This window comes from Triticum aestivum, chromosome 5A (genome assembly GCF_018294505.1).
Source record: "Triticum aestivum cultivar Chinese Spring chromosome 5A, IWGSC CS RefSeq v2.1, whole genome shotgun sequence".
In the NCBI taxonomy this organism is placed as follows: domain Eukaryota; kingdom Viridiplantae; phylum Streptophyta; class Magnoliopsida; order Poales; family Poaceae; genus Triticum; species Triticum aestivum.
The window spans coordinates 32,991,399-33,006,098 of NC_057806.1; the positions used below are offsets into that span (position 1 = coordinate 32,991,399).

General features: G+C 44.0%; 1 protein-coding gene across 1 annotated transcript; it reads right to left on the minus strand.

Moving 5' to 3' along the window:
• Positions 1-7,485: 7,485 nt before the first annotated feature.
• Positions 7,486-8,731, minus strand: LOC123106434 (uncharacterized). The gene has a single exon (XM_044528602.1). The coding sequence runs from the start codon at positions 8,197-8,199 to the stop codon at positions 7,909-7,911; it is 291 nt and encodes a 96-aa protein (XP_044384537.1). The 5' UTR covers positions 8,200-8,731; the 3' UTR covers positions 7,486-7,908.
• Positions 8,732-14,700: the final 5,969 nt, after the last annotated feature.

Below are 14,700 nucleotides of genomic sequence, written 5' to 3' on the forward strand. Positions count from 1 at the left end.
AAACGGCGTGGCATGCGGTGTACACACGGCCCCTTCTGCTGTTGCTGGCGGTGACGGGGTCAGCGGTGTGACGACGGCGATAGGAATGGCGCGCCACTGCATGAGTTCCATTGAGGAAGAGAGACAGGGGCGGCGAGGTTGGAGGGAGGGACTGGTTGCGTGTCCGCAGACGGGATTTAGGGGCGCACAGCGGGGGAGATTTTATAGTGTCCGTAGCCGGGATTTGGGGGCGCATAGCGAGGGAGATTTTATAGTGGCATACAGCGGCAAAGCGGTGACCAGTTGCAAAAGATCTTTTCAGAGCCAGACAAATCTAGAAGCAACCATCTAGAACCAATCGACCTGGCGCAAGGTCAATCAACGTGGCGCAAGAATAGAAAAGGAGTGAGTTCACCAGTAATAAAAATATCAACCACACGTGTCACGTTAACAAGGGCTGTAAAAAAAATTCAGAATAAACCAGGTAAATTGAACCCTTACGGACCTAGTCTTCTTAGTATTTTAGAGTGCACGTACATGTAAACCGTACGACCCAAACTCGAACCGTCATACATATTAAAAGCATGCATGTACGTGTCTAAATAGTACCATTTAGACACATACGTGCATGTTTTTAAATACTTGGTATATTTTATTTCATATGTACACACATTTTTAAAAATGCATGCTTTTGTAAAAGCATGTGCTTTTAATACATACTATTTTTTGTATACGTGAACATTTTGAAATAACTAATAAATATTTATTTCATATATATTAATATTTTTGCACACGTGAATATTTATTTTTTACCATAACATACTTTTCATTTTTAAGAAAATTACTTTTGATAATATAATGACCTTTTAACTAAAAACCATAAAATTACTTTTCATTCATATTACGTAAGTTTGGAAAAACCGTATTTGGAAAGGAAAGTTCAATTCAAGCCTTAATGGACAACGTTAAAGCCAAACCATATAAGGTGCTTCAGGTGTTTTGCTCGACTATGTGATACGGCAATTCCTATTTGTCACTCGTTGCGACAAGATGTCGAACAAACCCACACAACGAGCAAATGGGCTAGAAAATAGTGTTCGCCTATATTTCGGTTTGGCTCTAGTTCCAGGTTCTAGATGGTTTTACAAGGTTCTCATTCGGTTTTTCATTTTTCTTCTTCATGTTGTTTCCTCTACCGGCTTAAATTTGTTCTGCTTTCAGTTTTAATTTTCCACCTGCATATTTTTTTGGTCGTTTTATTTTATTTTTGAAATGTACACAATTTTGAAAAAAAATCTTGGAGTTGAGTAAATTTTCATGTTTCTTGAAAAATGTTCACATTTTTGCAAACTGTTCATAATTTCTAAAAAATGTTTGTTGTTAGATTTTTATAATAAAATGTTTACAATTTTTTAAAAATGTGACTTAAAGAAATCGTAATAAACTTGTGAAACACGGGACCTAAAGCACTAATGCACATAGTAGTGGAACGCTAACTGGTCATGTTCATCTGAGTGATTGCGTTTGCCCAACATTCTATCACAAAGTGCAACATATAGGAGCCCTTAGTTATGCCCTGCAATGAGATGGGAAAAGGAGGACTCGACTTCTAGGCATTAGTTCTTGCTTTTCCATCTTTCTTCAAATTCAGTCATTTGAGAAACTACAACATATATAGAAGATGTAATTTTGTTTACATGTAAACATCACTATATAGCATAATGAGGGCGACTATAGCATCTATAGAAGGGACGCAGATTTGGTGTACATGGGTGCACGTGCACCCTTTATGAATAGTAAATTTGAAAAAAAAATGCTAGAAATAATATGAAAAATCTGAATTTATTTTTGTAATATACATAGTCAATCGGTATACTTGCATATGAATTAGTTTCACGAAGAAATCACATCCGTGGTAATCTGGCAAAAATGACAAAATCAAAGTTATATTCAAAAGAGAAAGTGTTCCTAAATTACCTTGGGAATATTTCTGACTAAATAAACATTTCTCCAAGGTTTTTTAACAATCTATATTTTGTCAGTAACTAATGGGCCCTTCGCAATGTTGCTTTATTTGCTTTCTGTTTTTCTGTTTATTAATTTACTCCAGAATTTTACTTATAGTTGAATTACCAAAATTAAACTATTTTTAAAATATCGTTCACTAGAGAATAAATAGGGCAAATATAATATTAGGAAATTTTCTTTCCTGCCCTTATGCAAGTTTTCCGAAAATAATTTTTGGGTGGGACCATCATGGTTTTCAACCAAATTCAAATTTCCATTTGAATTCAGTGTTGGCATTATTGGTCTCAAAATCCACATATGCAAGGAAATCATGGATGCATATGCTCCTAATTTCACAACCAAAATTTAGGAGAAATTTGGGCTTTTTTGACACTCAACCGTCGCCGTCTTATACGCTCTCGTCGGAGTCATCATCATCGCTGCTGTTGAAGTAGCTGAAGAATTCTTCCGCGTTAGCGGTCGAATTCGCTAGCGTCTCCACCGACTCCCTCAATGCCCTCATGTACCCCGGCTCATCTACCGGGTCTGCAGAGTCCATGAGCACCGGCAGTGCAACCCAGCTTGGCGCAATGGTGAAGTCACAGATCGCGTGGACGAACCCCGGCATGTCCTCGGGGTCGCCTACCTCGTTCGGCGCAAATGGTGAAGTCACGGACAGCTAGTAGTACAGCATTCACTAGAATAAAGCTAGTAGTACAACATTGTGGCTGAAATGTTTGATTTTTATGTACTCATTTTTTGCTCGGATGCCATTAGTAGGTAACCAAAAATTTAAGTTACATTGCCTATTGTTACAATGTGATGGATCAACCATTAGGTTTTTTACGAGCCCACTCATCGGCTTACTTATTTTTGTCGGAATGGGAACTCCAAAGGTCAACATGGTCCATCTTGACTCATGTCATTGTCTCAAAAAGCGTGTCAAAAAAATATAAAGGCAATGATGCGGATTGATGGCATGCCTCCACCAAAGCATAAATTGGTGAGGCATCATGTGCTTTCCAAGCATGCACGTGTTCAACGCACAATCTTGAGTAAGACTATTTTTCTCTTTTCTAACAATTTTTCCTAATTTCTAGAAGAGGACAACAAACCTACCCATTCCCTATTGCTTTTCCTTCAACTTTGTATGGAAAAGGGTGGATCATCTACATAAATTAGCATTGGTCTAATTAAAAGCAACAATTCAGATGTTGTTGGACCGTCAGAGCCTACATAACTAGCTAGTTGCTTTAACAAAGTAAGATGGTCACTGTTTAATCTATTCTGAGCACATGGAAACTCAATCGATTGGAAGTCATGATGTCTTAACACATGAAGTATTTTGGCATCTAGGGAAATATCAAGATCCTAACGAATTAATCCCTCACATGCTCACATATTTAGTGTTAACTAACATTCAAAGAATGCACGACATAACAAGATTGGAGCCCGTCCCCCGCGCCGCCCTCCTCTGGCGACACGGGGGAATCCCAGCCACCGGTGCTAGCACCTCCCTCCGCCGCCCTCCCCCACATCGCCACCGCCGGAGGGCCGGCCGGCGAAGCCGCGCCGGGCCCCAGGAAGGCGGCGGCGGGGAGGATCTGTCCTCTCGCACGCTCCCCCGCCCACCCGCCTCGCATCTCACGGCGGCTGGCTCCCGCTGGTCCGGCAGGTCTCCGGCGTGCCCTGGCCGCGCGGATCCGGTTCGCCTCCACCACCTCCAACCCTCCCCGCGCGCGGATCCAGGATTCCCCGGCTGTCACGGGCGCCCCCCTCCATCACCGCAGCGGCTGACCCCACTCCTGTCATTCCGGCGGGGGGTGCGGCGTTCCTTGGCAGCGGCCATGGGCGCCCATCCCCACGGCCCTCCCCTCCCCCCCGGCGGCGCGGCCTTCACTGTCGCTGGCGCTTCGGTTGGGTGCGGGCATGTGGCCGGTTGCGGGGGTGCACGCAGCCTGCTCGCGCAGGCGTCCCCCCTCCTCCGGCGGCTCTTCCTCCCCCCATGATCCAAGGTAACGGCTTTCGCGTGGCGGTGGCGAGGTTCCAGTGGTAGTGGCAGACGAGGGGCGCCTCGCGATGGGTTCTTTGCTGCGCTGCTCCGGCCCCGGCAGCCTCGACCCCGCGTTCTCCGGTGTTCGACGCTTGCTGGCGTTTCCTCCGGGCGGCTTCGGCCTCGGCGCCAGTAGCTGCGTCCCTTCCAGCTAGCCTGGTTCGCCGAGACGGCCACGGCCATGGCAGCTCAGATCTGCGTCTCTCCGGTCCTAGCTTGCCGGCGTTGCCGGTCGCCGTCGTCCCCCCATTGCGGTGGTCTTCGCTTCGCCGCCGGCCTTACCCTCTACACCTCAAAGCCTCCCCCTTTGGCCTGATCCTTTGTTCGTGCGTTCGGAGGCAGTGCCACCCTCCGGCGGCAGGTGCAGCCCCACCAATCCAACCAGAGCTGGCTTCCTCATCCTCGACTCCATTATCGGCGGCTATGGGATTGCGCAGCCTCAGGCCAGGGAGAAACCCCTGCTCGGCTTGCCCGTGCTGGCAGCGGCGGTGCCTGCGGGTGTCGTTGTCCTTCTTGGAGGCGCTGCCACAGCCTTTTGGCTACGCCCCTCTTCTAGCTCAGGGGAAACCCTAGGTCTGGCTCCTCGGGACCGGATGGCGACTGCGTCTTGGCCTTGTCTTCCTTCTTGAAGGCGCTATCTTGCTCGCTCGCGGTGTCCCCGATGTTGGCCTCGGCGATGTGTTTTGCCGCTCTTGGTTTTGGCTTGGTTGGCTTTAGCTGTGTTGTCTCTTCTGTTCGGGCTGAGCACCCCTTGTTTCTCTGCTCCGGACACCATGTTCACATCTGTTTGAGTTCGTGTCATGTGTTGTACCATTCACTGTACTTCTTCTATTCCTTCTATCAACGAAATGATACGCAAGCTTTGCGTATTTGCGAAAAAAACAAGATCATCAAAATAAGTTTTACCATTAGAGGAATTGTGGCATATCAAATCAAGTGTGGATTAGCATCTTATAGGGGATAACAGCAAATAACTGCTACAATGCAGTGGATATGCATGTGGCCCATCAAAGGATGTGCCCCAATGGCGGACGAACAAGATGAAATTAGCATTCCCAAATCTCATAAGGCACGTGTCCCGATCATGTGTGTCTTGGCACACCATGCATGATGTGCCTTCCTGATGGTGGTTGTTGAGTTGGGCCCAGCACCTGTATTGGCATGCCTACTGCACTGTGGCATAACTGAGTGGCGCTGCTGATGGACACCAAGTGTCGCCACATGTGGCATTATCGCTTATCGCACACCGTCATGGCCATGTCAAGGGATTCTGTGCTGGCCTCCAAACTTGCCGATACGCCCCGAGTGTTTCATGGACCTTGGCAAATTCAGTTTACGTACCATGGCAATTTTCCTTTCTTATATGTACCATGGTAAAAAAATTAGGGACCATGACCAATTCAGTTTAGGGACCATGATAAATTAAGTTTATGGAACATGGCAAAAAAAATTAGGGACCATGGGAAATTTAGTTTATGGACCGTGGCTAACTAAGTTTATGGACCATGACAAATTCACTTCAAGTACCATGTCAAATTCAGCTAATGAACCACGGCAATATTCACTTTTTAATAGAACCATGGCAAATTTCTATATTTAAGAACCACAACAAATATATATTTTTTTCATAACCAACCATGTTGTACACGCAACAAGATTAACCATGTATCCATGGCAAAATTCCCTAATATTTTCCATCTTTTTTAAATTAGAAAATTCCAAATTTTGCCATGTGCCCACTACAAATTATCAAAAAAATCCATGTTTTTTTGGTCAATATTTTATATTTTTTACATGTGCAATTTTTATTATAGGTAACATAGCTGCTATATTATTTTATAGCATGGAAATTTTATATTCATTAGACCATGGTGGTTTTTTCCGTAGGTACTTTAGCAATTTTCGTTATGTAGACGATGGCAATTTCTTTTTGGTTAGACCATGGTAATTTTTTGTAAGCAGCATGGCAATTTAGACCATAGTTCTCTTGTCTTGCGACATTTTCTTGGACCATAGCGATTTTATTTAGCGTACCATGGTAAATTCCTTTTTTACGTGCTATCAAATTTTTTGACATGGCAATTTTGGACCTTCTTACAAGCACAACCTTTTTTCCGCAATGTAGACTTTTGCTATGTGAACTCTTCTGTTTTTTTATTAAATTTGCCATGTTATTTCCACACAAAAAAAACTTAATTTTTATGAGATTTTTTTGTTTGAAACAAAATATTTATGTTTGTTCTTGTTTTTAATATGACAAATTTTGTCATCCAATTTTGTTGTGTACAACCTGTCAATTATACTATTTTTTATTTATACCTACATCATGAAAAAACTTTCTTTTTTAATATTTCATTTATTTATTTATTTGCATAGGGGAATGATGATTGGGCCAGAAGCCTAGCGAAGGTCATGTACGGCTTTGTATTCGCTTGGCAGGTTACCTGTAGCGAATAGAACGTTCGCGCTGGAGGGGGTTCTCCAGTGAACTACTCGTTCGGGTTGACATCGCTAGAAATCTTACGTTCGGTAGATATTGGAGGTCCATACTTTTTCCCTGAGTCAGACAAAAGATATTGTTTGTACTTATTCTGTTGCTTGCAACTCCATGAAAGAATTCAGTGTTTTTATCTTCTATTCACCTTCAAGGCCATTCTTCACATTATTTCATACGCTAGTATTCCTCTTGATAAATTATAAAGCATACCTAGAACTTACCGGCATAAGGATTTCCATCTGAATACTGACACAAGCTACTTTAATTTACTAGTTATAAGCTGATGTTGACGACCTCGTTATTTCGTACTATTATATTGTGTGAACCTTGGCGGACGCTAAACAAGTTTTGTTGTCCGTAGCAATAGTCGCCAAGTGAGCTGTGAGCATGCATGTGAAGATTTCCTTTTTCCTGAGGTCACACTTGAGGCATTTTATTGGTTGGGTTTCTTCATGGTTTCTACACGGCTTGAGGGGTTATTCATGAATCATCATCGTCCTTTTTTCTTCTGCTTTTGATGGGTCTTTTGGAGTAGATGACATGGGTCAAGTCGAGTACACTGTAGACCTTTTGTTTTTGTGAAACAAAAAACCGTGTTGACAGACCTTTGGATCCCCACCACCTCTCATATTCTTGGCAAAGATAGAGCGGTGCACATGGTGACATGCATGCATGCATTACCGCATGTAGTCACGGGCATGGCAAAGCAGCAATGGCACGCTACCCGGGCTGGCAAAACCAGCAGGGCACGAAGCACGCGGGTTACATGCGTAGCTGAAATATCACTGTGCAGCTAAATTGAGGTAGCTTGCTAAGCTAGATCAAAACAGCTAAAAACCATGATGAGACGTTTATCGCACAACTCTAGAAAACTGCATGCTTAATCAGCAGGTAGGAGTAAGTTGAAACTAGGAACCTAGTTACATTTGCATTTTCAATTATACACAAGTTGGAACAACAGCTTTATCCCCAGTGGATTAGCCAGCGGTTGCATGAAAAACCATAGTTAACATATACTCCTATACTGCATGAAGTGACAATCTCACCAACATCAATTATATCGAAGCTGGATAAATAAGCATATAAATGATGTCTGATCATACTACAGAGGAAAGGTGGAATACTACTGCATCAAAGACGGGCACAATTCAGGGTACGTAACACATTACACAAATACGTACTAGCATCTCCGATCTATCCAATTAACAGTCGACTACACTGGTAGATTCACGCATACGGCACTCGGTCAATTGTGGCAGCTAGCATAATGCATACTCCTACTCATTATTTATCAGTCCCTCATTAGTACCTCACCAGCTGATCCATGGACATGATCGCTGCGACGCTGCCTACGTACCCCTGCTTCTCAGTCCTACTCCTCACCGCTGCCGAGGAGGAGGGCCAAGAAGCTGATGATGTCTCCCGCTGCGTAGATGAAGAGGCCCCCGGTGGAGCAGATCCGGAAGAAGAGGTCTCCTGGGTCGGCGACGAGGAGGATATGGGCTATGGCGGCCATGATGAAGTGGCCGACGATAGTGAGCACGAGCGCGAGGTAGGCGAGGGCGCGGCGACGGCGGCGGCACGGGAGCCGCAGGGCCAGCACCGCCGCGGCCGCCTGGAGCACGAGGCAGCACAGCAGCCCGATCCCTAGGGCGTTCACCATGGCTTCCTCCGCGTCCGTAAGCTGGTCGCAGCGCAGAAAGAAGGAGGACTGTGGAGGAGTGGAAATTGAGAAGGCATGGAGAAGGGCAGCAGCCAAGGGGTAGGGCAAGGGGAATCGGGCGTACCTGGCTGCAACGGACGTGGAAGTGGTAGAGTGCGTAGGCTATTACGGTGCCGATGGCCAAGGAGAGCGCGATGTGGCAGGCGGTGAGGAGCGCCCATGAACTGACTCCTCGGACAAGATCAGGACGAGGCGTCTTCTTGGCCAGGGACAGGGTCACCGGCAGCACTGCCGTCCATGGATGCAGGAGCCTTCTTTTGCGGGGACTCCATGGATCAAACCTGGACAAGATGAGGAGATGAGACACTGAGGCACTGTTAGTCAAGGTCAAGAGGAAGAAAGAGGAAGAGAAAGAAGAATTCAGCGACAAAATGCAAGAACGAGGAGACGGAGGGGGAGGGACTCACCGTCACTCGTCGGATGTGGGAGGTGCTTCCTTTTCCCTACGCGAGCGACGTGCTACACTCCAAGGGTGGTGTTGGAGGCTGCCGGCCACTGGTGTTGTGGACTGCGTAGCTGTTTAAGTAGCGAGTGTGGTCGTGTGCGATGCAAAGTGAGGCCGCGACCTAGACCATCTTTGGCAATGCTGCTCACCCAACACACACAGGTGCACATGCATGCGTAGTGCTCCTAGAAGCTAGATGAACGGGGAAGGGAGGGGGAGGGGACTCACCGTACATGTGAGCATGCAAGGCTGCGATACGCGAGCGACCCAGGCGGAAGCATGTGATGGTCTCGGTCGTCGCATTGATGTAGAGAGGAAACCACGTGCAAGTTTCGTCCGATCAAGGGAGCGCGTATAACATTTTTGGCTATGCTGTGGGATGCATGCCTGCCTAGTTAATATCTTTCCATACGTAAAGAAATGCTAGTGAAGCTCATCACGCACACGCATGCACATGCTCATTTTAATTAGCTACGGGTGATTCTCAACTAGCGAGATTTCAGAGTAGCATGCCCATTCACCACCCTTAACGACGGGTGGCCAAATCAATCATTTCCATAAGCTTGCTTCTACCACATTTTGGCAGAATAGTTTCATTCTTTTTAATATCTTTTTTATGCATGATTGGTTGTCATTAACGGATGCAACCTTACTTTGACATACACTGAGTATTACAACGTGACATTATATTTTACACTAAACCATTCTTAAGCTTATTTGTCTTGGTTGAGAATGGGTGGTGGGGCTCCAAAGGTCTGCATGGTCATCTTGACCCTACATAATCATCTACTCGAAAAAGTGGCAAAAGAAATAAGGTGATGGTCATTGATGGCATGCTTCCACCAAGGCATAAAGTGATGAGGCATCATGTGCTTCCCAACAACGCGTGCTTTTAACATATTATCTTTAGTGGGCTTATTAATTTTTCTGCTTTTCATATTTCTTATAGTTTCTAGAATAGACAATAAACCTAAGTGATTCTCTATTTTTTTTTCTTCTTCTTTCAATTTACTTTGTAGGGAAAGAGATTGTCTCCTCTGAAGGAATTAGCGTTGCTTTAAAAATAAATTAATAGTTTAGATGCACCACCCAAACTAGTTGCTTTAACAAACTGGGATAGTCATTGTTTGATCTCTTTTCAACACATGGAAAATCCTAGCATATTAGTCCCTCACATGCTCACATATCAAATGACCATGACTCTAAACTATTTTTGCAATGACCACTAAACTTTGTTTAGCGCCAACGGAGGCTCAGAGAATGTACGACATAACGAGATCATCAATGTAAGCTTAACCATTAAATTAATGTAGGCCGCGCAGGAATTCAGATCGGGATACACATGTACGGCAAGTTGTAAATATGTTTTTATAATTGATCAAGTGGAATTATGGCATAGGAAATCGAGTGAAGACTGCCTCCTTAAATAGGATAACAACGCTTAACTGCCATTATGCACCGAATGTGCATGTGTCCCCTCGATGCATGTGGTGCCCTAATGGCGGATAGTGAAGATAATCTCGTCATCACCGAAGATCGCAACTCCCACATCTCAACGATGTATGTCGTGGTGCACCATGCACGATGCGCTTTCATGGCACTTTGATGGTGCATGTTGTCAAGTGGTCACCTATGCGTCGTGTCGAGCTGTGTCACGCTTCCTACTACACCACGCAACGACTAAGCTAAATGATACTTCCTCCGTCCGCGAATAAGTGTACATCTAGCTTTTGTTCTAAGTCAAAGTTTGAAATTTTTGATCAACTTTATAGAAAACAATAGTAACATATATGACATAAAGTTGATATATTATCAAAGTACATTTCAAGACAAATCTAGTGATACTAATTTGGTGCCATAGATGCTTTTACTTATTCCTAGGAAGGTGGTCAAAGTTTTAAAACTTTGACTTAAGACAAAAGCTAGATGTACATTTATTCGCGGACAGAGGGAGTAGCAAGTAAGGCACGTATCCCCACAAAGAATTGGGGCCTTAAATTTAGTATGAACACAACGCAACCTATTTCAAGACATATTCGTGATTATTGTGTGTGATGACATATTGAAAGCAACAAGCACAGTTCGCCAAAGGAGATATGCAAATGGGCACAAGAGAACCATATCATTATGGTTAATGATTAAAGGAGAGATGCAAACTCAACTTTAAGTTACATGGAGGGGCTCCAAAGGTCTGTTTGGTCATCTTGACCCTTGTGGTCTACTCAAAAGGCTTGTCAGAGGAAGAAAGAAGGTGATCTCGATTGATGGCATGCCTCCACGAAGGCATAAAGTGGTGAGCCATCATGTGCTTCCCAACAATGCAATGCGTGTTTTCAAGGCATTATCTTGAGTGACCTTTTTCTTGCTCTTTCATAACTTTTAATAATTTGTAGGCAGGGAGAATAAAGATAAGTAATTCTCTTTATTTTGTACGGGAAGATATTGTCTCCTCTGCAAGATTTAGCTTTGCATAATTAAGATGCACACAACCAAACCAAGTCCAAACTCATAAAGAGAAGATGCGAAATACAAGTAATCGGACTATATGATGCCTAAACCGTGGGAGAGCCAATCCTAAGATCATGCTGACATCCATGTCGCATAAAAGTATCCCTCGCCGTGTTCTCCAAGCGTGTACACACCTAAACAGGTCTGGATTCTCCACACGTTGTAGAGACGGCCATAAGTGGAGCGTACCGGTACATTTGTAGATAACCTGCATCAGAGAAGCATTTTTATGGTTGAATACATTATCATTTCTACATAGTCAGAGCGACCAAATAATGACGAGCGCTCCCACCCTTAGAAGAATTCTAAACTTATGATCAATCCCATGTAACCAGTTGCCAAATATATTAGCAACACTACATGGAGGATACAAGCCAGAAGCTAGTTAGATGAAGAACGAGCTAATTTGCATTGAAAAAACAAGTGTTTTATTGTTTCATCATGTTGACAAAAAATACATTGCGTATTTCCATGCCAATTCCTCTTAATAAGATTATCTTTGATAAGAATGACTCCTCGATGAAGATACCAACAAAGATTATATTCTTAAGTGATATCTTCATCTTCCAAATCTTATTATTATTAGAGTTCTATACATAGAGTCCACTGTGAATTTACCACTCACATGTAGGTTCCAACGAAATTCATCGGTTCCTTGTGACAATTGTACCATGGATATGTAACAAAGTATTTCATGGTTCAAGTCTGGGACCAATTAAATCTCTTCTAAACGTTATATTTGCCGAAAAAGATTCCATAATCATAGTAATAGTATCACTCTTGTGACACACTGAGCAGTCGAAACATGCAAAACACGGATGTGGCCGAGAGCCACCTGCTCTCGCACGAAGTGGCTGGAGGGCGGAAGTGGGGTCGTAGGAGGAAACTCTATATGATACCATGTAGGAAGCAAGAAGAAGAATTGCAGCACATATTGTATTCACCGTATGCCGGAGCATATATGCACGTACAGGGCAGCCGTAGTCTTACTGTATCCTCATATCTAGGAAAGGATCGGGAGGTTTGGCTGGTTAGGAAAGAGTATAAACAGATTCTAACATACCTAAGTTAGATGCACTAAGAGCAACTCCAACCCGACGACCCATTTTGTCCGCGCGCGTCCGTTTAGGTCGCCGCGGACAGAAAAGTCGGCTCAACGCGCCGATCCAAACGGACGCGCATCTGCTTTTCGTCCGCCTGCCGATCCATTTTCAGCTCATTTTTTAGCCTCATTTGCGTCGGCGCGGATACGAAATGGACGCGCACCTGCCTCCTCCTTTCCTTGACCCGCTAGTCGGTGGCACATTGCAGGGGGGGGGGGTCCATTTTGACTATCACTGTTGTGGCGGACCGCCGGCACAGCGGGTTACAACGGGCGGATGAGAGCCATGAATTCCCTATTTTTACTGAGAATGGTTGCGATTGGACTAAATTTGATGACATGGAGTGTTGCTTTGTGGGGAAAAGAATAATATCCAAGGGAATTAACTTTTTGTGGAATCTGCTAGCTGATGCTTAGTTCCCTAGAACAAGACAAATCTCCTCAAATATGACTTTTGAGGGGTCTCCTACAGATGCTGTAACAAGGCCATATTTCCCTTCATTGCCAATCTTCAATTTATTTCCTATGCCAAAACCCGTGGTGATCAATTCTAAACCATATTCCTAGAACTTGACGTGCATATGGATTCCCATATAAATTCTGGCGCAAGCTGCTTTAATATACTGATTAAACCTATGTTGAGGACCTAGTTATGTGGTACATTCTTACAAACCTTAGCTGATGCTACACAAATTTTACCAGCCATGGCAATAGCTGTTCAGTGAGTTGTGAGCATGTTAGTGATTTTTTTTATCTTGAGCTTGCATGTGCAGGATTATTTAGATAGGATCTTGATATATTTTTCGGGTCTATTCCAAGATGTTCCAAGTGTTGAGACCTCTGAAGTTGGATTTTTTATGGATTGATCTTCCATGTGTCCAAAACGGATAAATAGTGAGCTCTTTACTTGGATAAAGCAGACTAGCTCGGTTGCTCACTGCCAAGCTCCAGCGGGTATGGTGTGAGTGCTTTGCTTAGGTTTGGTTCGTTGAGCGAGCAAAAAAAAAAGACAGATAGATGGTGGAGACGTACGTGTAGGTCACTGTTAGCCGTCATCATCATCATCATCACCCTTCTTCAAGCTAGAGCTTTCCTTTTTTTCGGAACAAGAAAACATGGCCAGCAAGCTGGGAACGGCACCGCACACCACTACCACCGTACTATGTTCATCTGTTACTAGCAACTAGTATACCAGAAGCAGTTTAACTTCACAGACCGCACTGCATTGCACTGGACTCCCATCGCAGCTGTTCACAGACCACACTGCACTGTTACTTAAACAGATCATCTACCATAGTCCTCCGGCACGATCAAGCTACACAGCTCCACCATCCGATTCCGACCAGCTACGGTGAGCCCCTCCCCGTCTCTAGAAAATTACATTTGCTCAACTCTAGAAAACTGCTTGATCAGCAAGTAAGATCAAACTCGGAAACTAGTTGCATTTGCATTTTCAATTAGGAAACCACCTAGAAACTAAATTAGCCCAAAAACCAACTCTGGAAAACTACTTAATCAGACATAACTCTAGGAAGCAAATTACTTCCTCCAACCCGTAATATAAGAGCGTTTTTGACACTAGTGAAATACTGAAACTCCCGACTCTAGGAACCATTGCTGAAACATGGAAACTTAACTGAATGACCGACATTTCTGGAATACAATGGAGTCTATGTGAGGTAATATCACGAGTCAATCAAAACCGAAAAGAAGGGGAATATCGAAGAGTTTCAATTAGCCTCCGCTGTGCATAATCCGTGCATAAACTCAACAAGAAGTTGATCAATCAGGTACACAATGATGACCGGCACAATGAACCCATGTCTGAGTTGTTGGACGGTACGAATTACTGTAATTATATATGTGTCATGTGTGTGTCCGTATGTGCTCTGCTGCCTGAAATTCAGAGCTTGTATACAACACTAGTCATATTTGGGGTAAGATATATGTGTAATTCACAAGTTAATGACCCTGGGAGAAGGGCATATACAACAGAATTTGCAGTTGCAAACACGGTATAGAAGCAACGTGGCTGGCCAATGCAAAATGCAAAGCAGGGCATGTGTAACATGCATGTAATCTAAACATGTTTCTCGGCAGTTCCTTTCCTTGTCCTGTTCTCAGTCCTACTCCTCGCGGTCGCCGCCCATGGTGGATCCAGCCTTTTTTTGCGGGGAGTCCATGGATCCAAGCTAGCTAGGAAGAGAGATGAGCAACAAGCCAACAACGCACGGATAATTAGTTCCCATGTTTAATTTTCTTTGGGAGAAACTTTTTTCGTTATTTTCTCTGGGAGAAGAAACAATTGACATACACTAGCTTAATTTCAACCGGAAAGAAAAAGATCATCAAGAAGGCACGTACGTTTTGCTCGTTAATTAATATC